General features: G+C 37.6%; 2 protein-coding genes across 5 annotated transcripts in view; one reads left to right on the top strand and one right to left on the bottom strand.

Annotated features, from left to right (window-relative positions):
* Positions 1-22: 22 nt before the first annotated feature.
* ESCO2 (establishment of sister chromatid cohesion N-acetyltransferase 2) lies at positions 23-23,864 on the bottom strand. 2 transcript variants are annotated; one of them, XM_072952437.1, is made up of 11 exons: positions 22,405-23,864; positions 21,022-21,090; positions 19,287-20,118; positions 17,035-17,128; positions 13,180-13,237; positions 10,399-10,525; positions 9,163-9,294; positions 8,217-8,306; positions 7,433-7,576; positions 4,489-4,664; positions 23-1,409 (listed from the first exon to the last, which is right to left on the bottom strand). In XM_072952437.1, the coding sequence occupies exons 2-11, from the start codon at positions 21,072-21,074 to the stop codon at positions 1,277-1,279; spliced, it is 1,839 nt and encodes a 612-aa protein (XP_072808538.1). In that variant the 5' UTR covers positions 21,075-21,090; positions 22,405-23,864; the 3' UTR covers positions 23-1,276. The 2 variants fall into 2 exon arrangements, with proteins under 2 accessions (XP_072808538.1, XP_031548411.1); XM_031692551.2 differs by lacking the exon at positions 22,405-23,864 and adding an exon at positions 22,176-22,363.
* Positions 23,746-26,294, top strand: part of CCDC25 (coiled-coil domain containing 25) — a 34,131-nt gene continuing 31,582 nt past the window's right edge. For 2 of the 3 annotated variants that reach the window (XR_012065865.1, XM_006203202.4), the window contains exon 1: positions 23,746-23,894. Coding sequence is in view for 1 of the 3 variants with exons in the window: in XM_006203202.4 (XP_006203264.2) it covers positions 23,867-23,894 (28 nt within the window). In the remaining 2 variants the exon portion in view is untranslated. The remainder of the gene's footprint in view (positions 23,895-26,294) is intronic. The other variant, XM_015238278.3, reaches the window with a different exon arrangement.

The raw sequence follows: 26,294 nt of genomic DNA on the forward strand, positions 1-26,294 counted from the left end.
TTTAATTGATGCATTATAAAAGCATTGAGCAAAATAATGTTAATAAAATTTTTAAAATAAAATATTTAAAACAATTTTTAAACACAGCAGTGCAGAAAACAGCATTAAAATATTTGTATAATTATACACATTTGAACACTTCCAGTCTTTTTGGGAAGTAGGCTTTAAAATTTTGGAACCATTAACTTACAGGCAAATAAAAGAATGCAGAGGAACAAATTCTACATAGAGTTACAACCTGGACAACTATTTCCCTAGAGTCTTATTGCCAGACAGTAGTTAAATGATTTTGTCAGAATAAAAAAAGTCTCAATCATTCTTTGTTTTTCAAAGTAAGTATTCAAGAATTATACTAGAAAAATGTGTGCATACTTAGCTGTATTTACATAATGTCATCATATTCTGTGGCCCATTAGCCTAGATGTATTTATTTACTAACCTTGGTCCTGTTATTATACATTTAAAATGTAACCATACGAATCATCTAATCCAACTGGGTATCCATTTTGTTAGATATCAATCACCAGTAATAAGTTCACTAAAGTAGCGTTTTCAAACACCAAAAATTAATGAAACGAAAATAGTGCAGTTACAAAGTTTAATTTTAATTAAATCTGATCACAGGTGTGCTTTTGATTAATGATTTTTAAAAAGACTGAAATATTGAGCTACAGAATTCTGTTCTATATAAAAGGATATAGAAATCTTTATCATCTTTCCCTGTTACAAATTAGAAACTTGAAATACTTTATACTCAGACTGAGTTGCTATAGCCAAGTACCTATAAAGTGAGAATTTTGTATATGAATTCAGGAATTACCTTCAAAAAAATGGAAACAGAAATTATTTGCCTGGCTTTTAATTTTCCTAATTGTTTCTGATCAGGCGTGAGATAATTCTGGCTCACAAATGCTTTATAGATGATTAAGTGGTCACATTTCTGCGGAAAACCACCTCTCTTTGTCCATGTTTTTATGTAGGATCCAAGGAATTTTCCAGTTATAGCTGCAAAGTTTCATAATTAAGGATTCAGAGTGCTAGTCAGTATACATCATCCAAAGATTTTTTCCTTTCTTTGAATTCCCTAATAATTATCAGCAAATTTGAAAAACCCATGACTTTTCAGTTCATAATGAACAAAACTGAGGCAGGTTTCTATATATGTGTGTGGGTTTTAGAAATTTTACTTTGATATTTGTTAAATAAGTTTGTGTTGTATGATCACAAGCTGTCTGAACTCATCCACACAGTAACTGTTCTATAGTTGAAATTGGCTTTAACTATTAAAATTGTATACAAGGAAATTAGGGGTGTTGCAGTACTTGGTTGCAAATAACTTGCCATCTGGTGTTGGGTCAGAAAATGCTATTTCATTAACGCTGAGAAAACAGCCAAACATGAACCAATTCCTAAAAAAGAGGAAAAGACAATTTAACAATGAAACCAAGTTAAAATTTTGATTAAACATGAGCACAATTATATTTTAAAGCAATCCAAATTAAAAAATTTAATCCCCTTAAATATTCTTGATTAAAGTCAACATTTTATACAGTGGTAAAATGACTCAATGCCTTACATGTTAGAGATGGAAATCTGATGTCATTTCATAGATGAGAGAACTAAGGCCCAGAAAAAGTTCTGCTGAGAAGCAAAGAACCATACCAACCACCCAGCTGACTCGAGGTGATCCACAGTAATAAGCAACAAATATGAGATAATGTTGCTAAGTAAGAGCTGCAGATAATTAAAACAAAAATAACCACCAATTTTAGCCAGTAACTATATTCTTCTCAACTACATCACACACTCAGCTTTAACAAGGGAAAAATGAATCTGCATTTTGACTACCACTCTCCTTGATCCAGCTCAATTAGGGTTAAAAGCAGTAAAATGAAACAGCTGAAAGAATTCAACAAAACTGAGCAACATTCTGTGAAATAACTGGCCTATACTTTTCAAGTTCCTCGATGTCATGGAAGACAAAGGCTCAGAAACCGTTCCAGGTTAAGGAAGATGAAGACTAAATAGATATGATGACTAAATGCGGTATAATGACTAAATGTAATATGTAATCCTGAACAGGAAGAAAATATTCTATGAAGGACATTTCAGACCAATGACAGAACTAAAATACGGATTTCATATTAGATAAAATCATTGTGTCAATATTAATATCCCAAATTTGGTAACTGAGCTGTCTTTATGTAAGAGAATATCCTTGTTCTTAAGATACAACACCTAAGTCCTAAGGAGTAAAGGGGCATTTCATATGTAATTTATTTTTAAATAATTCAAGAAGAATGAAACATTAAAACAATGAATCTGGGCAAAAGTATACGGGGGGTTCGTTTTACTATTCTTGCTGTTCTTTTATAGGGTTGAAATTACTTCAAAGTGAAAAATTAAAGAATTGGATTCAATTAGGAGATAAAAGCTTCTGGTATACTGACTGTATAATTGAATACAAGATTTAATGCTAAATTTACTAGACTCCAAAGGAAAATGTTGGTTTGATTAAATCACTCGTAGTGTCTTTTATGAGTGACATCCACTATAGAAAAAACATGAGATCTGGGGTTTCAGTCCTAACTGTCCTTTTACTAGCTCACCAGTGTAAATTTGTACTAATAATCCTATCTGAGCTCAGCTGCTTCTAATGTAGAACGAGGGTAATAGTCTACACTTGTGAGGATTTAAACTTATTGCCTGTATAGACAAAAAAAGCCAGCCTGAGGTTCCTCATATACAGGACAGCTGCCAATCATGTTACCTGGATCTTCAACCCAGATGTGTGAGAAAAGGTATGTTCTCAAATGCATGTGTCTTATATTTCTCCTTTGAGGACAACTTAATTTTTTTTTATCATTGCTTATAGATAATCTATTGCCTCAGAACTCAAAGTATTATCTACAGACCGGCAACATTCAGCATCACCTGAGAGCTTAACATAAATGCAGAACCTCAGGCCCCACCCCAACCTCCTGAGTCACACCTGCATTTCAGCAAGACCCCCAGGCTTGCACTTTAAGGTTTGAGAAGCAATAGGTTAAGTACTAGTTATTCTTTATACCAAAGTTATGCATCTTTTAATGTAAAATACAGAAGAGGTATTTCATAATTAACTATAAATAAAAATCTTTATAGACCCCAACTTTTCTCACTGCTCCCGTTTGTAAGGTATGTATGGGTAACTAGGATTAGGGCCCAAGACTGGAGCCTCACAGCGAGCCTCTTGGCCTTCTTACTTAAAAAGTGTATAGAACCCTAAAGGCTAGAACAGTGCTACTCGAAGTGTGGTCGTTAGTTTGTAATCTGTTATCTTAAATTCAGAAGTTGAGAGAGTTAAGTGTGAAACTCATCTATCCAACCTAGATCAGGTAATTAACAAGCAAGAAAGAATCAAACTCATTTGTCACGTTAGAAACTTTAAAGTATCAATATACAGTGTTAGTTCAAAGTGTGCACACAGAAGTTTTATAATGGAGAATTCATATCCCGTAAGATTCACCCTTTAAAAGTGCACAATTCAGTGGTTTTTTAGTATAGTCACAACTGTGCAACCACCTCCAATATCTAACTCAAGAACACTTGGTCATCCCCCCAAAGAAACCCTTTGCCTATTAGTAGTTGCTCTCCATTCCCCCTCCCCTCAGTCCCTGGAAACCACTGGTCTGCTTTCTACAGATTTGCCCCTTCTGGGTGTTCTCTACAAATGGAAGCACGTAGCACGGGGGTCTTTCGTGACTGGTTTGTGCTTTTCCTTACAGCTGATGACGCTGAACACAGTTTCCTGTGCTTATCAGCCACATGTATTTCTGCTTTGGAAGAAAATACAAGAAATACATTGAAATCCTTTGCCCATTTTTAAGTTGGGGTGTCTTTTTATTGTTGTGTTGTTAGAGTTCTTTTATATATGTTGGATATACTAGACTCCTATTAGATAAATATTTTCTCCCATTCTGTGGGTTAGGTTGCTAATTTACTTTTACATTTAGTTACACTTGTGAGTTACAGTAAGTCTTTATTAATCACCTAGTCAGTCACACACTGTCAGTAAACACGTATAGCTTCTATAATTTTTTTAAACCTATATTTTGTTCGTATAGATAATATTTATTGAAATATAATTTTATATCTGTTGAATCTAATAAAAACTTGGGCTTGTATTTTCCACTTGTTTGTTTTTTCTGTTTCATCTTCCAGCAATTCATCTTTATTTTATTAATGGGTTGGTCTGTATCTAATTAGTCTTTGACCACAGGTAGTTTGAAAAGCACTGGCTAGAATGTTTCAGACTTGGAATGCTGTGCCCCAAAGTGACCTTACCTAGGTTTGTTTTTTTTTTCCTTCAGTGCCAATGCTTGCCTTAGCCTGACTTTGGTAGTATTTATACAGAAGTGTCTTACCAACATCATTCCCTGGCTTATAAACCAGGAGAGGTTCTAGGAAAGCTGATCTGGGTCTAATCCATTTTATTTTATTTCTTACCTGAGAGTATCTACCAGTCGTCTTGCAATGCGCTTTCTTCTCTTCAGTCTGAAGACCCAGATTCTGCTTATCCCACAGACTGCGGGTTCTGGTACATCTGAACATTGCCAAGCCCTGTGACATTCTTTAGAGCTCGGGGATTCTGGCCCAGATGGTTCAGACAGGACACGGAAGGCCTGCAACGATATACACAGAAATCTAGAGCTAACAACACAGCTTTTTTTTTTTTAAAAAACCATTCTTTAAATGAAATTTAAGTATCTAAAATTAATCTTTACCTTCACCAAAAATGTTAAAATTCTTTGATAGTTCTTGAATTCTTGCCCATTTAGAGTCACAAAATGCTTAAAAAGTACTAGCAGTTTTGAGATATTCCTACATTCCAGTGTATTATACCAATATGAAATTTCCTTCTTTTATCGAGTAAAAAAATTATAAAAGTCAGACTTTTGATAAAGTATGCAAACTTCTCCCATGCTCGCCATACTAAGATGTATATGTGCTATCCTAAAAACTGGTAACACTAAAGAAAGGTTTTGCATATAGACTATGAAATTTGGTTGGTATTTAAGTTTTTATTTAACTTATTTTGAAATAATTATAGATTCAGAGGAAGTTAACATACAGAGAAGTTTAAAAAAATTTCCCCCAATTTACCCCAATGATTACATCTTCCATACTACAGTTCAATACCAAAACCAAGAAATTAACATGGGTACCGTGTGTGTGTATAATTCCATGACAGTTCTTCATAGCTGAATATTCATTTAACTATCACCACAATCAACATACAAAGCTATTTCATCATCACCAAGCTCTTCCTCTCGCTTCCTCTTTATAATCACACCCATTTTACCCCCTGCACCATCCCTAAATCCTGGCAACCACAACCTGTTCTCTATCTCTATAATTCTAATTATTTTGAGGCTGTCATATAAATGGAATCATACAGCATGTGACCCTTTAAGAATAGCTCTTTTCCACTCAGCACAATGCCCTTGACATCTGTCCAAGTTGTTGCATACATCAATAGTAAGATTCCACTGTATGGATGTACTAGTTTGTTTAAGCACTCACCGACTGAAGCACACTTTGGTTGTTTCCAGGCTTAGGCTGTTACAAACAAAGCTGCTGTAAACATTCTGGTATGGGTTTTTGTGTAGACATTAAGTTTTCATTTTGGGGATAAATACCCAGGAGTATGACTGCTGGGTCACATGGTCAAATGTATGATTAGCTTTTTAAGAAACTGCCACACTTTCCCCAGAGAGGCTGTAACCTTTTACATTCCCTCCAACAATGTATGAGAAGTCTAGTTTCCCTGCATCTTCCCCAGCAAACATTTGTCATTATTTTTTATTGCAGCTGTTCTGATAGGTGTATATTAGTTTTAACTACCACTTGAAATGAGAATGAATAGTAGAGTAAACGTATAAGTTGGTTGGCTATACAGATCTTACTCAACTTACGATGGGGTTACGTCCTGATAAATGTAAGTTGTAAGTGGAAAATGCATTTAATACACCTAACCTACCAAACCTCACTGCTTAGCCTAGCCTACCTTAAATGTGCTCAGAACACTCACATTAGACGACAGTTTGGCAAAATCATCTAAAACAAAGCCTGATTTATGATCAACTGTTGACTATCTCATGTAATTTACTGAATACAGTACTGAAAGTGAAAAGCAAAATGATCGAATGGGTACAGGATGGTTGTTAAGTGTACCAGTTGTTTCCCCTTGTGATCACTTGGTTGACGGAGAGCTGCCACTCTCTGCCGCTACCCAGCATCACAAGAGGGTGCACGTGGCTAGCCCGGGGGGAAGAAAATCAAAATTAAAGTATGGTTTCTACTGAAAGCCTATGGCTTCCACACCATCATAAAGTCAAAAAACTGTAACTCAAAACATCATAAGTCAAGGACAACCTGTGTTTGCCTACTGTCATTACACAAACAGCCTACTAAGATCAAAGAAAGAAAAGGCCAAATTGACCACTGTTACAGCCCGTAATACAAACCAACTGCTTTTCACTCCAATGTCTGATACACACAAGAGACTATGTGCATGTATGAGATGAAAAGCAGGGAAAAAAAAAGGAAAATAAGAGAGAAATAAAAATGGTAGACATGAGGGGGAAAAAGGAAGGCATTTATAAAAAGCTGTAAGATAAATTAATGCTAGCATCATTTCAAGATATATTGAGACAGGTAAGTATTTTTAAAAGAAAGGAGACGTAAGTGTGGGATATTATAAAGTCAGATAAAAAGAACACATTTGGACTACAATTCTCTCTAGCTAAAGATTACCCTATGAGCTCCTTGAAAGGAAAAACTATACATCTCTATTCTAGAACAAGGGTTGGCAACCTTTTCCTGTATGGGGCCAAACTAAATATTTTAGGCTTTTTGGGCCATGTACTCTCTGTTGCACCTACTCAACCCTGCCACTGGAACACAAGAGCAACCACAGATAACATGGAAATGAATGAGCATGGCAGTGTTCTGATAAAGCCTTATTTACAAAAATAGGTGGTGAGCCACACTTGGCCCATGGGCTAGTTTGCTAACTCCTCTGCTAGAACACTGCTAATTAGTACCTAAAGTAGATTCTAATTAAGGGACCAAGTGAGGAATTTTTTGCCAAATATATTACCCTGCACTAAGCCACGAGCTCAATAACTGAGCTCAGTAACTGCACTATACTTTGTAGTCCAAGTATAGAAATGACTACGTGAACATAAGACTGACTGACTTACCCTGCTTATATAAAGCAAAATACCACATATAATAGAAATAAATGATTTCAATTATCTATATGGTCAGGAATATCTTAGAGGGAAAAAAGTCATTAATGGTAGCATTCTTAAGTGCCTGAGACTTCTCCCTACTGCTTTATTTTGCTTACAAATTATGCCAGTAATTTCAAAGATATATACCATACCTGTTTGATGGGCTCTGCAATTAAACACCCAACTACTTTCTTTTCATCAGATATAAAGAGAAAAGTTTTGGTTTTGTTTGGATATCTGGGAACAACTTGATGGAAGCCCAATTCATTATCAACAAGTTCTTGAACCTCTTCAACCTGATGATGTTAAAAACCAAAAGAGGTGAATTTATTTTAAAAAGTACAATAGAAAATGCATTTATATACACAAAATTTATGATAACTATCATTTTAGTCTCTTTTATCTCTACTGCCTAAATTTACACACTCCCAAAATTATTTCACTATTGTGTCTGCCACTTTGGAAACAGGGTTTTAAGAAACTATTTTAAAGATCACTTTCAGCAGAAAGAAATTCAGACTCTTGGGAGGGATGAGGAGTAGGAAGATTTTGTTCCATCTTTATTCACTGTTCACTGAGGCTTAACATCCAGCCCAAGAAACAAAGGCAATATCAGCATAAGATTCAGACTCTGGAGCCATTAATTTCTCAACATTAAAGAGTTTTTTATCTTCCACAAATGGAAGATGCAATAAAGATAAGCGATAGTGCCTTATCTATTTAATTTCCACTTGACACTCCTTTATTTGTCTTGTAATTTTAAGTTTAATTTTGTATGAACAATAAATTTGCATGAACAAATGAAAGTTACCCTTACACCTGTGCCCAAATGGATCATCTATAAGCAAGTGTTTTACACTCCAACATAGGTTGATACCCTGGTGGAAATGGGGGGAGTAGGAGGAAAACAAGGATTGAAAAGCTGATGTTCCACACCTTTCTGATAGCGTAAGTTGGGTCACGTGGCAGGACCATCACAATTTTCCCATCCCAAAACTCTGCTACGACACGTTCTTTTTTCCAGCCCTGTCAAAGGGAAAAAGTTACAGTTTAATTTTAAGAAGGAAAAAAAAAATTAATAATGTGGTCTGGAGAGGACAAAAAGATGAACAATGAATGATATAAAAAGGATGAGATCTAAGAAGAGTAATGTGATAAGGGAAATAAAACATGCCTAAACAAAGTGCATGTCCTCAAGGGGCTGACACCGTATTGGGAGACTTGTAAATAATCTATTATAAAATAAGGCAAAGTTAAATTAAGAGCCTTTCATAAAAATATACAGAAAAAAAATAATTATTAGGAGTGTGAAGGTGGGGGAGGGGTAGGATAAGCAGAGTTTTAATAAATCAGGCTAAAAATAGAATGAAGGCATGAACTACTGCAATAAAAATAGGAGAAAAGTGGACGCACTGAGCAGCAGGTGCAATCATACAGATAAGGCCAACAATAGGATGTATCTGGAGTAAGAAGGCGCCTGAAGAGGTGGGACCTCTCCTCTCAGAAGCCTGGAGAAGGCACAGAAAAGCTGTCTTGTAACGCTCTCCACACAGAAGGACCCGAAGTGAGGAGAAGGGATACTCCTCGTGTCTTTGAGTTTTGTATCCTGACTGCTCGGCTCTGCTGAAAAAGCCAGAGGTAAGGATGCAGGGTGCTCACTCCCTAGAACAATACTTCTCTCATGTTAGGATGAAGTTCGAAATGGTACTTTTATCAAAAGTTAACTTAAATACCATCAGTCTCAAATAGTAAGGACAATAAAATGGCAGATGATAAAATATTTTTTGATCTATCATTCTTTCAATATTTAAGCAAAAGAAATGTATCTTTTAAAGAAGTTTTACTTTCAGAACAAACCATAATGAGTGTTTTGGCTGCTTACTGCGTATCGGATTCCCTCCAGAAACCTGTGGTGATGCTGAGCATGCTGCAGCTCGTCTTCAGGGCTGCAGGTAGCGTAGACCATGCCGCAAGACTTACATGTGGTGGCTCCGAAATGCTTCTGACCTGCATCCTATAATTGGAGGAAAAAAAAAAAAGTCCATCTAAACATGCCACAAATAACTCTATATTTAGTTCACGTAACCATTCATTCAAATTTGTCCTTGTTCTTCTTCTATGTTGGCACAAGTGAAATACTAAATGGAAGTCTGGTTACTGCATCCTCTTCTCTCTCACCACAAACAAAATGGAATGAGACATAAAGTTGCAGTAAATTGACGGAAGAAATGAAATTGCCTTTTTGAATGGACAATGGAGAAAAAAATCAAGATGCTTTAGCTAGACCCATAGTTTTAAGAAGGAATAAGATTAAATCATAAATATGATAGTTAAGATGAACAATGGAACTTCTTTAATAAGCTTTTATATGAGAGGCCTAAAAAAGCCTTATTTCAAAGAGGCAGGGCAAAAATTTCAGGTCTTATGTATTTGTTATAGGGTATTTCTTCCTTAAGTGGTTAGGAATATTAAAATTGTTTGCCCCAAGAGTTGATACAAAATAAAAATACATAATAAAAGTTTAGGAAAAGCAGATAAATTCATGGATATAGAGAATTCTGGGATATTTGATATCAAGGCTTATTAATTCCCATTCTATCTCATAAGGCACTGCTTAACGTTACTGAAAATACCAAATTCTGAACTGTCTATATAGGCGCTGGCAAACTTTCTGCCAAGGGCCACATGGTAAACATTTTAGGCTTTGCAGGCCGCACATAGTTTTTCACATTTTTTTTTTTAAATCCCAACCCTTTAAAATGCAAAAGCCATTTTTAGATCATAGGCCATGGTCCAAATTTGGCCCACAGCCACATTTTGCCAAACCCAGGTCTGATGCGATGTAGCTATTCTCAGTAAGTCTTTTATTGCAACAATAATTTTCCTTACCCAGGGACAAATCACTTATCAGCATTCTAGTAAATTACTAGCCTTGCCCAACACTATCAGTTCAAAAAAGTACCTGAGTAGCTTTAAATGCTGCCACCACAGCAGCGCTAGCATTCACAAAATCAGAATATTTATAACCCCTGGTAATTATGCTAAGACAACACATCAGACTGCATGTTCTATGCGTGAGAACCACCTACAGGGGTAGCTTTGTTTTAAATTTACTCACAATGATAAGCTGGTCTTTTGTTTCTTTATTTGCATCTCTGGTGTTAGTATTTTTCTGTATATTGACTTGTTTCAAGAAGTTAATAGATGTGACGGATCCCAAAGAAGACTTTTCTTCAACTAGAGATCTTGAAATAGAAGTTTGGAAAGTTATTATTTAATAATTTTAAAATGTTTGAGGAATTATAATGAAAATAAAACAGATATGTATATAACACTTGCAGAGCACTTGGCAATTTTTAGTGTTTTCTACTGATGGTAACCTGATAAAGTAATAGGGCTAGAAATAGTGAGAAACCCGAGGCCTACGGAGAAAGGATCCTACTCTAGTGAAGAATGGCGGCAAGATGAAACCCTTGTCTTCCAAGTCCAAGTCCAAGGGGTTTCATCTGCAGTACCAGATGCACACAGGCAGGGTGTCTTTGTAAGCTGATGTTGCCCTTAAAAATCAATCTTTTCCTGCTTTATCAAATCTTAGGACAGTTATTTACCCATGAAGGCATAAAGAAACTCCTGGAACACCACAGCAAATAAGTAGACTCTAATATTGAATCTCACAGACCCACAGAAGTCAGCCACCAGCATATTACGATCCAACAGCTTTTTACTGGGGCAGTGAGTGAGACCAGTACACTCACTTGTCCTCGTGCCTAAAGTAGCAGCCCACTATTCTCAAATTCTTAGGGAAAAAACTTTTGGTTGGACAGATGTTGAGGCAACCGTTTCCCATTAGGAAAGGATGATGGCATTGAGATTGCAAACTGGAGCCCCTCAGGACAAATCCAGCTAGCAGGTATGTTTTGATGGATCCACACAGTGTTTAAACCTTTGGATTAGCTACCGATACTTTACAATCTAGAGATTTCACTTAAAAAAAATGTGTATTTCCAATACTGCAAGAGACACTATAAGATCACTAGACCTGTATTTTGTCGAAGAATCTCCTAGTTGGAGCTACAGAGCACACGCTCTCTTATGGGACATGGTCTCCATTTGGCTCCAGTCTCCACCCTGCCTGGCTGGCTCTGTGGGCACTGAGCCTGTAACCCTTGCCTTATAATGAAAAGACCTCTTCCCAAGGACCAAAGAATTAGAAATCTCTGCAAGGAAAAGAAACCAAGTGTCTAAATCCACAGGTTCAAACATAAACTGACACTGACAAATGAGAAAACACTGGGGAAAAAACTGTCTAATGCTTTATGCTAACCCAAGCTGTCTTGTTATCATCTCACCAGAAAATGGCTTTCAAACTGTCTTGACAAACCTATAGTAGAGAATATATTTCATATTATGACCAATATAGACATACACATATAACTAAAAAAAAAAAATAATAATAATCACTCAAAAATGCTGGATGTGATGCCCTTAAACTGATTTGACAACTTACTAATCCCTGTAATCTAAAAAACACCTGTCTAGGTCGGTGACCCTCCCCGGTTTATGCAATCCTTGCTAAGTAACTCAGCTCTTCCCATCCCTGCACACGTGACCAGTCTCTTCTATCCTAGCAATTTCAATACTTCGTTATACATATTTGTTTAAATGCCTGTCCTCCTCAAACCATAACTTCCTTGACAGCAGGCTCATGTGTTATTTATTTCCACATCTCTAAAACTCAGTGTTGTTCAATACCACATAGTACTCTATAAATGTTTGCCAAAGGAACGAATGAATGAAAATGAATGTGACACTATGAACCCAGAGAATCTGTAATCTACCTAAAATCAAAGTCATAGATTAAACCATGAGAAATTGATGATATCTAACTTTTTGGGCCATACATAAGAAGCAAATTTCAAACGATTCAAACAATAATCTCCTAATATCTCCTATGCTAGGTTAAATTAGTTTATACACTGGTACTAGCTAATTGTGGTAGGTTTCAATCCTCAATAAACAGTCATGAAAGAAGACAGACGAGAAAAGGGAAAGGTGAAAAAAGCTAGGAATATGGCCTTTGAAGGGGAAAAGCTGCCCACCCAACTCAGTCTCCAAGGCAATTCAGGGTGAGGTGCCGTAAGAGTAGGAGAACTTAGCTAGTAAGTTCCTTGCTCAATACCTATAGTTATTTATCTTCAAACAGGAAGAGAGGAACCAAAGCTGCTTAGCAAGATGTTCAGACTGTAAGAAACTTCTTTTTCAGAGCTTTTCCATTTATGCTCATATGCACTCACCCCAATCTTAACTTTGACCAGGACAGCAGCAGCTTCACCGCTAGGATTTATAATAGCATTAAGCTGCTGCAAGTTACTTATTTCTCTGGCCAGAGTTTCCTCATCTAGAAAGTGGGGTAATCGTATCTATACCATAAGGTTGTAAATGCCCATTAGATATTAACTATTATCAATGTACCCATGGGAGGCAATAGAGCCTAACAGGCTTTGATTCAAAGATGGGTTCTAGTCGTGGTTCTGCCACCTAACAGCAGTGCTACTGTGGCTGAATGATAGTTTCCTCAGATGGAAATGGCAGTAATAGTATCAACCTTCTGGGTTGCTGTGAGGGTGAAATAATGGGTGTAAACTAATTATTATGGGCCAGGTACTGCATAAAAATGGAACAATTATTATTATTCAAGCCCATAAAGGTCTTTTCCTTCTCTCAACTCTTAAGTTCTAAGAAGTTTCTATGAGGGTCTGACTTCATCTCCTATTCTCAAATTCTCCTTAAAGGGGAGGAAAGAAATGCTCTCCAAACTAAATAGTATGAGAAGGAAAAAGGGACCCAGTAGACTCATACTTAAATAAATCTTGAACATTAAAATAAGACCAGGCCCTACCTTTTTGTATTGACTGAAGACACACTGAAGATGGGATAGACAATGGACTCAGGAGAAACTGGCAGGGAAAAAAATAATAATAATTTATATTGTAGAATAAACTTAAAGGTTTAAAGCATGAGATCTTAAAGATAAATAAGACCAAAATACTCACATTATTTGATTTCAATACATAACAGTAATCAAGATGGGATGGTGTTGGCAAAACGATAAACAAACAGATCAATGGAACAAAGTAGAGAGCCCAAAATATACCCATGCAAATATAGTCAACTAACTGACAAAGAGACATAAGTTAGTTCTGTGCAGAAAGGATAGTCATCAAATGGTGCTGGAACAATTGGACACCCATATGCAAAAAAAAAGACATACAAAAACTAACTCAAAATGTATCACAGATCTAAATGTAAACTGAAAAACTAAAAACTTCTAGAAAAAAAAATACACACGAACTTGGGTTTGGTAAGTTTTTACACACAACACCAAAGGCACAATGCATGGAAGAAAAGTTAATTAAGTTGGACTTTTTTCAAATTTAAAAAGAAAGCAATCCAATTAAATATGGGCAAAAGAGCTGAATAGACCTTTTACCAAAGACATATGGATGGCAAATAAACACAAAGGATGCTCAGCATCATTTATTAGGGAAACGCAGATTAAAAGCACAATGAGATATTACTACACGCCTATTAGAATGGCCCAAATCAAAAGCCATTGGCATTAACAAATGCTGGAGAGAATGCGGAGTAACAGGGATTCCATTCATTGCAGGTGGAGATGCAAAATGGCACAGCGGCCATGGGGTATTTGCCAATTTTGTATAAAGTTAAACATAGTTTGCCACAAAACCCAGCAATCATGCTTCTAGGTGTTCACCCAAGTATTCTGAACTCTGATGTTCACATAAAAACATGTACACAAATGTTTATAGCAGCTTTTTTTCTTAATTGCTAAAAACTAGAAGCAATCAAGATGTCCTTTAACAGGGAACGGATAAACAGAGTATGTTTGGTACATCCATAGTTCAGCAAAAACAGGGAATGAGCTACTGATAAACGCAACAACACAAGTGAATCTTAAAATGCATTTTACTAAGTGAAAGAAGTCAGACCCAAAAGGCTATATATTGCATGACGGCATTTGTGTGACATTTTCCCTGGAAGAGGTAAGACCATGAGAGCAGAAAACAGATTAATGGCTGCAGGGGGATGAGGAAGGGTGGAATAGTTGACTACAAAGGGTACACATGAGAAAAATTTTAGGGTGAGAGAACTGTTCTGTAGGGTACTGGAGTGGTTGATTCACGGCTCTATGCACTTGGCAAAACTCACAGAACTGTATAAAAAGTAAAATTTTGTGTATGCTAAAAAAAAAATCACCCATGGTGTTGAGAGATCCCAAGACGGAACGCAGACTGTGACAAATGAATCTAACTGTATTAAAACTATATAAATAACTGCACTGAGGAGCTATGGGGAGAAAGATGACCTAAGTAACTTTACAAAATGGTGTTCTGACTAGAAATTAGAAGGCTAAAGACAAAAGGATTGTGCTTAATTATTACACTCTAATTGATAAATCTGTTTATCACAAGAATATGAATTAACAATTCTGAAACTGTTTTGCAGGTATACTGGGACTGAACTGAATTAAGTAGGCAGACAGTAATTGGCAGGAATCAAGTTTCTCCGTCTGAGAGAAGTTACAGATCAAAAAGGAAAGGAGGGATAAGACTGTGGTACTGGATTAGAGTCAGAGACATCATCAAGTTTGGGTTTATATTTAGCTATGTACAGATAGAGAGACACAGAAACAATTACAGATATTTGCATATACATGGGTTGGGATATTTTCTAGCTCTGTCTGCTGAGAGGGCCTAGGAGCAGTGACATTTCAGGATCAAAAAGCACCCAAGTCCAGATCTCGGTTTCTAAATAATATTCCCTAATAGAAGGAACCAGGCGTTGCTTAGAGAAATGGCTGAGTCTAGTACTGGGTCAGGGAAAATGCAAGATGAGCCTACAGCATCTTGTAGTTTCAGAAAGTAATGAGGAAGTTCTCAAAAACCAAAAAAATGGGATATGTCAAAGAGCACTGATCCGATAAGATCTCCCAAAGGTCAAAGCTAAAACAATAGGAGCAACAGAATAAATCATGCAGTATTAGATTTTAACCCAAAATATAAAATAAATATTCATGAGTGTATATTGATGAGTATCCAGGAGTCCATCTATTTATTTAAAGATTGAATAAATAAATGAGAGAGAAGAGACAACTCTTCCTTAAGGAAGAATTCCAAATAATATACGTAAATACTTGCCCTTCCAGGAGATGGAGCTTAATCCCCACCCCTCCCTGAAAGGGTGGGCGAGACTTAGTGACTTACTTCCAAAGAACAGAGTATGAAATAGGAAAAAGAGTAACTTATACAGTAAAGAAACTGGGCAAACCCGACCTTAATCCAGCGCTAGAGGTTAACATCATCTGTGAGGTCATGTGGACATCAGCACCTGACATGATGTGCTCAGCTGTATTCTTCCCCCAACCCCATAACCCCAATCTAATGACGAGGAAAACATCAGAAAACCCCACGTTCAGGAACATTCTATAAGGTATCTATCTGGCCAGTACATCTCAAGAATGTCAAGGTCATGAAAAACATGGAAACAAGGAAAAGACTGAGAAAACAATCACAGACCAGAGGAGACTAAGGAGACATGGCAACTAAGTGCAGTGTGGTCCCCTGGACTAGATCCTAGAACAGAAAAAGGACAGTAATGGAAAAACTGGTCAACTCCAAATACAGTCTAGAGCTTGGTTAACAGCAATGCACCAATGATCAGTTTCTTAGTTTTGACAAAAGTTCCACAGTAATAAGATGTGAACAGTGGGGGATACAGGGTAATACAAAAGCTCTCTGCAATATCTTTACAACTTTTTGTAAATCTAAAATTACTGCAAAATAAAAAGCTTATTAATAAGAAAGACAAAAGTTCAATTGTCTTTCTTATTCAACAAGTTCAAAAAGTTGATTTTCTCAGAAAAACAGTACATTGAAAGTAGGCTATTTTATTTAGTAAATGAGATTATGCTTTTAGTTTTATCTTTTTCTGTATACTTCCTGTGAGCTACAGTTTCTCACTATAGTCAGTATGTCTACTCCTAAATAAATTTTAATTCATTTCCAAACGTACAGATACAGCCAACAAAGTAAAGTTACCAAGAATCGGGCTAGTAAGTAGAATCTTAATTAACTTCTTTCTATATTCATAGTTTAGTAAATACTGTTTAAATGAACAATGACACTGTAAGTTAATAATAGGATTTCAGAACTAAGAAGAATTGAAAAATTAAGACTAAGCCCTCACTTTAGAGATCTCTTCTCTAAATCATACAGTTAATGAGCAGCAAACTTAGACAATATCCCAAGGTTCCTGCTGCCCAATTCAATGTCCTTTTACAGCTTAGTAAATTCTGCTTACAAATGGGCTTTGATCACAAATATATAACATAAATTGTTTTCACTCCATTCTGTTATTTGGGGTAAAAGGTAGGTAAAATGTGTATGATGAAAACACCAAGCTCCAGGGAGCCTAGACATTTCACAGATCAATTAGGCACCAGTATTTTGCCTTAAGTTCCAGCCTACTGGCTCCTTGTCTCCTCCTCCTCAAAATGTCCTGCACTGCTTATCATGGAAAACAGTGTTACCAAGATAAACACAGACACCAAGTTACAGACACTGAATATTTTTTTAAAAATCCAAAATATTATTGAATATAATCTCATATTGACACACGTAATGAGGCATTATTACAAGCAAATAAACTCACTCTAAGAAGAGTTTTTTCTTACCTGCCTTGTTCTCACTGAAAGAATCCTCTGAAGGAAAACTCTTACTTTCATCGGTTCTACATTCCCTTGAAGAAACAACTCTACCTGATGGATCCTGAAAATAATAAGTAAAATTAGGAAACCAAGACAATTCTTACTCGTTTTCTATTTAGTGAATGAATCCTGATAGATCTGCTTCTAAAACAGAACATGTAGTTTGTTATAAATCACATTTTATAACATAATTTTAAATTCTCAATTTACAATCTGTTTTAAGGAAAATTTCTTCTATAGTTACTAAATGTACCTAATCTTTTAAAAGACAGGGTGTTCATATTTGTCTATAATTTGTCATCCTGTCAAAAATGTATTATTTCCTGATAAGATGGCAGATTGAAGATTATAGAACATTCCTTCTACAAAAATGAGTTGAACAAAAAAAATTAGTAAAAACAGGAAAAATTTCCCCAGGAGCCACCAAACTGCAAAGGGACAACTTTTTGCCATAAGCTTTAAAAACAGGCAGCTAAGGATAAAAAAAAGAACATTCTAGAGTAGCTGAAGAGGCTTCTAACTCCCAGTTTTTGGGCAGTTTAACAGGGAGGTTGGAAAAACAAAGCAGAACAAATCCTGACAAATTTCACTAACACTACTAATTTGGTGTGACGTAGAGAATATATAGCTTGAGGAAAAAGGAAAAAAAACTTTAAGGTGGAATTCCTATTCAAGAGGTGGGACAACCAACCAGTTTGCCATTTTTCAGGGCCCCATAATGAGTTGCGGAAAGGTTAAGCACACTTGAATGAAAAGAGATTTCACCCTTAGCCAGCAGAGATGAATAAGTAGTGGGTACTTAAAATCTTAGGAAGAGAACAGAACCAAGTTCCACAAATTTAAGATGCAAGAAAAAGCCCAGCTTCTCAGGCTGAAAACTAAACAGAACCCAATACCTAGTCCCTTAAATAAAACTCAGAAAAGAAAGTCAGAGAAGCGTTGCAGAGAAATCATCATGTCACTATAACACGACTGAATCCTCATTACCAAATAGATATGGAGAACACTAATTAGGAGGTGGATGGGTGGAAAGGCAGGGTCCCACCCCGCACTTTGTTTTGTTGGATTGAGAATTTTAGCTTGAGTTGTGCCCCCAAGTTTTAAACATTGAGGTACATTTATATACAGTGAAGTGCACAGATATAAAGTATAGTTTGATGGATTTTGATAAACTTCTATACCATGTAACCAAGACCCCTATCAAGATGTAGGGGTGTGGGCTTTATTGTTTTTTTCGTTTTTGTCAGAAACAATATGAAGAATTAGTAGAATTAGACTGTTATGACTTAGGCAGCAACCTTTTCCTTCTTACTGATAGGTCAACAATAGAAGGTATAGACCTGTATTGTTTATTATGGTAGGCACCAGCCACAAGCAGCTAATGAGAACTTGCAGCATGGCCAGTCCAAACTGATATATGCTGCAAGTGAAAATATAAACATGGATTTCAAGGCCTTAGTATCAAAAATAGAATGTAAAATATCTCATTAATAACTTTTTATATTGATTTCATTGAAATGATAACATTTAAAATATATCGGGTTAAACTTTTAAAATTGTTTTTAACTTTTTTTTCATGTGGCCAATAGAAAATTTTAAATTACACCTGGTTGGTATTCTGTTTCTACCAGACAGCACTAGTCTAGGCTAGCTGTGTTAAATATGAGCAAGATCAAGAAAGCACAGAGCATCCATGAAAACATACTACGTAAAACAGACAAAAACCCAACTGTGCATTCACAGTGGTCATCTCCAAGTAGTGGGATTACAGAAGCTGAATATTTTTTATATTCTTTGTAGTCTCTTAATTTTCTAGAATAAGCTAGTACTTTAAATAATGAGCTGAAACAAAAACAACATGCTCATTCTCTGAAAATCTACTATCTGAATTTTGTTATTTCCAGTTTCTAAAAACGTTGACTACCAAATCAAAGTCAAGCTTCTCTGGACTTCAGTCATGCAGGAACTTAATAAAATGTAAACCTTAATGCCAAAAAAGTGTTGGTAGGCTTCTTTAAGCCAAAAAAGGGAGGCAAGTCCCGTGTTTCTGCCCTGACTCTAAATTCTTTATAGTGATGATATTATTTGGCTTCATAAAAGCAGTCCTCCAGAGTGTAAACAAAATTTTGTTCTAAGTTTTATACATATATATCATGTACACTAAAGTTTTGTTATATAGCCAACTTAGTTTTAAAAGTGCTATATTTAGTTTTCTTTACCTTTATTAATTTCTGTTCATTTTTACTTCTTTCACTCAGCAGCTCAACATTCAGTTCCTTTTCTAGTAACAAGCACTTTGGCACTTGCCTTGTCTCAGAACTTCCTTCACTGACAGTCTCTACATCAGACTCTTCAATAACTTCTGATTTATTCTTCTGGGGGAGTCTCAATAATGGCTTATCTTCCAGGGACAATTTTCTCAGAGGCGTTTTTTTCCGACTAACAAAAAAAGCTGCTCCACCCTGAAGGGTAACTTGTGGTTTGACTTTTTGGCTTAGAACCCGAGGAGGATTTAGATTATTTTCAGCTGAGTAACAATTATTCTCTTTCTCCACGTTTGGCTTATAGGCCACTCGATTTTGCTTGGAATTTTTAGAATTCTTTGATACAGGCTTGACGCATTTGTAACTTGGTTGATACTTAGCAGTTAAACTCTTCTGTGATTTTTTGTTCACTTTCTTGGAGCAGACCGGTTTTCTCTGCCTTTTTTCTGTCACACTAGGATAAGCTTTATCTTCATTATTAGTTTTTGGACAAATGGATCTACTCTCTTTTATCAGCTTTCTCTCCAATGGATTGAGGTACCACTTATCTTTGTTGTAAAATGATACAGTAGACATAGCAGATTTAAATGGTGAACCTTGACCGGCAGGTGGCAATCTAATTTTAGTTGTTTTGAGTGAACTTGAAATGAAATGGCCTCGTTGAGAGTGATGAAACTTCTCTTCATTTTTATCGCTGCTTTGACAAGTGTGCTTTTGATCAGGTGATGGAAATACATTTTCAGTAAAGTCCAGAATTAATTTCTTTGATGGAATATCTGATGACAGGCTGTGAAAAGAAACACAGTCCATTGGTAAGTATTGTTATTTTGCTTTAATATTTGTGTCAAATTACTGCTAAGCAATAAACAACTCTCCATCTAAGGCATATTAAAAATACATCCTCTCCATCAAACATCCATCCATATACATTATTAGTTTAACAACAGGATTCTCAAATTCTGTCTTTACCAAACAAAGCATTTGAATATTTTTCAAAACTAAGATCCCAATAATGTTTGTGAAAACACTGTTTACAAAGAAGCTTTGAGGGGGGAGTGTATAGCTCAGTGGTAGAGCAGGTGCTTAGCATGCAAGAGGTCCTAGGTTCAATCCCCAGTACCTCCATTAAAACAAACAAGCCTAATTATCTCCCCCTCTGAAAAAAAAAAGAGGATGTGTACTCCTGAAAACAATCCTCAGTAACAAAGAAGCTTTGAGATACACATATATGTGTGTGTGTGCATGCGCGCCCACACGTTTTGAAACCTATTTCTAAGTCTTGACCGTATACTTTGCTACACGTTCTCTACAACGATTAATTTTACATAATAAACTACTGCCTGTTCTGTGGGGAGTAATTTACAGGATTCCTTATAGATGAGCACCTACTGTACGTAAAACACTATGTTAAATGTTACATAACAGAGCAGAAAGAATCAAGGTAATGAAAGATTTGACACACATTTCCAAGCCATAGAAAACAGCTCTCTCTGATCCCCTCCGAAGCCACTAAAGAATTAATTATGAAAGCTTACAGTATTTCCAGACTAGAGTTAGAATGTAAAACATTACTGTAGCCACAAGGAGTAGGTGAATGGAAGAATGGAAATATTTCGAAATAGGAGAAGATAAAAAATGCAAGACTGGATTTTTCACTTTTAAGAGGTTCTACCCATAGGATGAGACTTACTTGTCACAGTTCAGAGAATGCTGCTTCCTCTTCCTTGGAGTTAAAGCTGACATCTTCTTAACTGAACTCCTATAAGCAAAAGGACAATTGTAATAACCAAATTCATCTAACGTGTACAAAAATCACAATATCAAAATTACACTTTAAAAGCCTGAAAAAGTTTTCAGATGGGTGATGGTCTATAAAGATGCAAGAAAAATGTTTTTTGAAAAAGCAAATCACTAAAAAAAGACTGAAACCATGAAGGTTAAAAAAAGGAAAAGCACCACATCACAGTACAATTTAATTAGTTAATTAAGCAGGATAGTACGTTTCAAGCTGGAAAATCATCCTACTTGGAGGAAGAATTTTACTCAGAGCACACCTCCCCCCTTCAATTAGCCTGATTAATTCATATGAAGTTTAATCACTATATTCTGGGCAGCTGTCCTGCCATGGCTTTCACCCCTCCCCTCTGTTAGATGCTCTTGTCCCAGGCTTCCATTGCACCCTACACTTCCTTAGTAATCCATTCAGCACATTTTCTTGTTGTTGGTTTGATTGTCTTTCTCAACAGCCTGCATGTTCAATGAAGGCAGAAACCGTCTCTAACTTTTTGATTAGAAGCCAGCAGGAAGACGGGTGGAGCATAATCCTCCCTCATTTTGCTAGCCCAGGAGCAGCTTGTTTTCCTTGTTTACAAAATTCTCTGCCCTCCTAAGGCTGCGGATAATAAACACAATCATCCACGTTAACTCTCGAGCAGATGCTATGTTGCTCTACTGTTACTCAGTAAGAGTTTTCCCTTCCCCTTCCTTCGGATAGGGTATATTTTTTAAAAATTACAGAAGCGTGACTTCAAAGTTAAACAGAAAGACCAGGGTCTCTGGTAATTCATGTCGAGCTACAGCTTAAGGGGAGACCGTTCTGGGGCTGACAGAGGAAAGGCAGGAGAGAAAAGTACCCCTGTCTCCTAAGGCTGGCAGGGCAAAAAGACCAGAAAATTCGGGCGTCAGAAAGAAGGAAACCCAGTGACCTGGAAGCGCGGAGACCCGCTCGCTGGCTTGGGTCTCCCGCCGCGAACGCGCCAAGCCCCGAGCAAAAGCTCTTTTCTCCTTGACATTCACCCCTACGTCCCACAGAACCTCCCCTCCTCGACCCTCCGCGGCAGTCACCTGCGCCTCGGAGCCAGCGACCTCTCCTCGGCCAAGCCAGGGGTCCTCTACTGTGTTCAAATTCTCGCGCGCCAGTCCGGGCAGAAGCCGCTGCGTTCCAATTCGCCGCCTCCCAGCGCTCCCTGGGGCTGGCTCGGTGATTGGCCGGGAGCTGGCACTTGCCCCGCCCACCCGGGAGGCGGTCTCCAAGCTTCTCCCGCCCTTGGAAAGCGGAACACTCCCTTCTCACCGAAACTACGTCTTCCACAATCCTTTGCGGCAGCGCCGGACTCCATTCCCAAAGCCTCAATTTAGGTGTATTCTGGGAACCGTAGTTTTCGGCAGAATAAAGGCGCGCTCTTGAACTCGAGGCACATTCTAGGGTCACGTGGTGTAAAATGTTTTTCTAAAAGCCCTCTTTAAGATTCTCGAGGCAGTTATTTTTCACATTCGAAGCTTTAATGTTAGTTTAACTTTTTAAAAAACTAGTAATGTTAGGTTTCTAGCTCATTTTAAGTTAAATTTAAAAATTAAATCATGACAATAATATCTACAGGCCAGGCATTCTCACATGTTTTATGTGTTTTGTTTCATTTACTCCCACTACAATCTATGAAATATACATTTACACCATTTTACAGAGAACAAAACTGAGAGCCTGAAACAATTACTATTTATAGGACAGCTGGGTTCTTGCTTTGAAAAGCCGGGAGGTTCCTAAAGCACTCATTGGTCATTAGCTACTGTGCTGAGCTTTGTGTACCAGCTTCTGGTACAGTCTCTGGCACAATTTTTACTTCTAAATAAATTCGGTTAAATGATGTGCTTAACTTCATAGAATGAAATAAGTCAGAGTGAAGTTGTAAGAAATAATTAGGTCAAAGCTAAGTACTGTGGGACTTTTCCTTGAGGAAGATATTTCCACTTTACTGAGGTTCAGAGGTTTGGAATTTGCCCAATTTCATAGGTGGCAGAACTCAGATTTAAAGGCAGAGCAGTCTGAGTCCAAATCCAAAGAAGCATACCGCCAACAACTCACTGTAATTGACTGCTCACTATGTTCTAAATCCTTTGTGCCTATGAATTTATTAGACCCTTCAAAATAACCTGTAAATTAGCTGCTTTATTCATCTTCGTTTTGCAGTTAAGGTAAGTGTGGCACCGAATGTGCCCAACAAGCGGTGGAGCAAGAATGAGAATCCTGGAGGAATCTGGGTTTATTGAAAACTTAATGAGCTTCTTCTAACGGTTAAGTACCGTGATTGGCTCAGTGACCGCCCAGCTGTGAAGAAGGCAAAAGTTTTCTGCTCTTCAGGAGTCCATACGCGGGTGAGACGGGACAGATAAAACCAACAAAGAAGCCTCAAGACTTGACCGCCAACTGGGTGGAGGGTCTGAAAATACAGTCAGCCAGGGGCATTTTTCTCTTAAGAAGACGCAGTTTCCCTGCATTGCTTTCCAACCACCAATGGTCCTGGCTCCAACCTTTTCCTCAACTCCCAAGTAAGCTGAAGCCCCGAGCGCGCCCACACTTCCTCCTCGCTAGGCTTGAAGGCGGTGCCGGCAGCAGGCGTTATGACGTCACCCGACGTCCGCCGGAAGTTCTCGGAGGAGTTCCGGGGCACAGACGGCCTCCGCGCTTCCGGTATCCAGAGCTTCCAGAGTTAAGTGCTGTTTCTCGGCGCTGGAGTGGCCGCGCCGCTGCCGAGATCATGGTGTTCTACTTCACCAGCAGCAGCGGTGAGTGGGCGCCGCCACTTCTCGGGTTCCTGCTCGACCACGGGGCTCCGAAGTTGGGACCCCTAGACCGCCACGGAGCCTGGTCTTTAAGTGCCTCCTCGGCATTGGGTGACTCTTCCTCCGCCCTCACGGTCCACTCGCCGTGCCCGGCCCCGTCCTCCCCGTGTGCCTCCTGGTCAGGGCCTGGGGGGCGTAGAGGGACCAATTCCTCCTACTGTCTTTGCTTCCGGGAGTTATTCTTGTCCTTCAATCGGAAAGACCTCCTGTCGCTATCTGGAATTGGGCAGTTTGTGGACTTTTCCACACCCCCATCCCAACTCTTTCCTCTCCCATCCACCCCCATAACCTTTAGTCTGGTTGTGCCCTGGTAATTGCCCACTTTGAGAAAGAGACCCCTGCCAACAGCTCTGCCTTACAGGAATAGCGCATTACCCTTCTAGAAAAGGGTTGTAGGGCCTGGATGCTACAAAAAGCAGTAAGAAGACCCCGGAATGGCAATACAGTCACTCATTGGACAAGGTTGATGTCCCAGATCTTGAAAAGTGGCATAATGTTTCTGATTTGTCTTTGACAGGCAAGGAAAGGATGTGTTTAGTTCCCAGAAAATGCCTTGTCTTCATTTCTCTGCTTATGTTGTTCCCTTTGCCTAGAATCAACCCACAGTTAGCTACTTATTTGTCTTAGGACAGCTCTCGCCTACCTTTTCCAAATACTTTTCCCGCCTTGTTCCTACTCTGAAATTGCTTGGATATACCTCTTCTGGGACCCCCTTAACACCCGTGTATACCTTTGACATAGCAGTTATCATGGTATTAATTGCTTTATGCTTGAGCTAGAGTGTAAACCCCTTATCTTGTTTCTCTAGCATAGTGCCTGGCTCATAATAGTTACTCAATAAATACTTGTTGAATAAATGATTTTTTTTTTTTACTTCTAGTACACTCTATTCTGTTGCTACTCTCTTCCTACTTGTTAAAGGCCAGATTTAAGTGAAACTAGCTCTATGATGTTTGTGTGAGTTTGAATCGGGTGGTACTTGCTCTTTAGACATGAGAACATTGAAACCTAGGGAAGTTGTAACTCACAGACCCACATCCCTCCTAGTCCATCACTGTCACATCCTCTTATTTTTCTTAATAGTTTAGGCTTCCACAGTGTGTCATAAGCTATTCTTCTGCCTCTGTAGGTTCAGTTTGTCTTACCCATATTATTAAAATTACTAGAAACAAAGTTCAGACTAGCCTGAAAAATCATTATAGGCCCCTAATAGCATTTTCATCCCCTCTCTTTCCTGCTCCCTCTGTCATAAGATAGCTTGAGCATCTCTTTGTAGTGTCTCCACTCACGAGAGTCCCCAACAGCGTAGTTATCTATACAAGTCCAACAATGGAATAAAAAATACAGGCAGGGCATATAGGTACTAAATGTTTTTTTATGCTGGCTGCTTTATTCTCCTTAAAGCAATTCTAAATTCTTTGAGCACCAGTCATACACAGACAGGTGCCCTTAATAGCACAGAGTGCTTCAGCGGATTTGTGGATCATATTTTTCTCATTGGCTTCCATTATATAACATCAGAATTGCTTCCTGTCGAAAAAATATTTGGCCTCTAAATCTAATTAAATCTGCACTTGTGCAGCTCTTAAAACTGAAAAATTAATGGAAAAAATTACAACTTTTCCACTAAGATGGTGGTAAAACTTTACATGTTCCAACATAGCAAACAACTTGAACATAAAGACTCTTCAGGAAATGACCTCATATAGATAGCCAAGCTTTTCAGCCAGCTAATGGTTTACTGCCTAAAATCTTTTTTTTTTAAATGGAAAGAAAATCTCAATAGAAATCTCAGTTGCCTTTCCTTTTCAAATTAGGATCTCTGGCTGAAATCTATTCAATTCTTGTTTCATGCTCTTGGAATAATGAGACATTAGCCTTGCTGTATTTCTAGTGTGAAATTCAAGACCATCTGATTTACAGGCCCACAAAATATCAGCACATGGCTCATTAAGTTCACTTGTACTTTTAGGACCTTTTAATAGCATCTGTCTTAAGATAGATTGTTATGTAAATTATGAAATCATCACAGCGCCTCTGAAGGTGGGTTGGTGGTTACACCTGCATCGAGATGATGAATTCCCATGCTAATCAACCTTTTATTATTTGGGTGAGAATAACAAAAGTACCAGAATAATTCAATTTACTTTTCCTTTATCCTTTTAACGTGGATAGGAGTTTAATTCAAACTTCTTAGCAATCATGCTCCTTTTTATTTTTAATTTTCCATTTTGACATAACTTCAGTCCTTCAGAAAAGTTATAAGAATAGAAAATGATTGCCTTTATAACCTCCTCTCAGACTCCCCAGATTCTAACATTTTACCATACAAACTCATCTCCT

Source organism: Vicugna pacos, chromosome 31 (assembly GCF_048564905.1).
Source record: "Vicugna pacos chromosome 31, VicPac4, whole genome shotgun sequence".
NCBI classification, from domain to species: domain Eukaryota; kingdom Metazoa; phylum Chordata; class Mammalia; order Artiodactyla; family Camelidae; genus Vicugna; species Vicugna pacos.

Excerpts from the sequence above, each read along its gene's own strand:
- ESCO2 (XM_072952437.1), bottom strand. The coding sequence starts at position 21,074 with ATGTCAGCTTTAACTCCAAGGAAGAGGAAGCAGCATTCTCTGAACTGT. Across the intron at positions 8,307-9,162 it reads TGGAGGGAATCCGATACGCA|GGCTGGAAAAAAGAACGTGT; the intron begins GTAAGCAGCCAA and ends TCCCTTTGACAG. Across the intron at positions 4,665-7,432 it reads TTGCAGAGCCCATCAAACAG|GCCTTCCGTGTCCTGTCTGA; the intron begins GTATGGTATATA and ends ATATCGTTGCAG.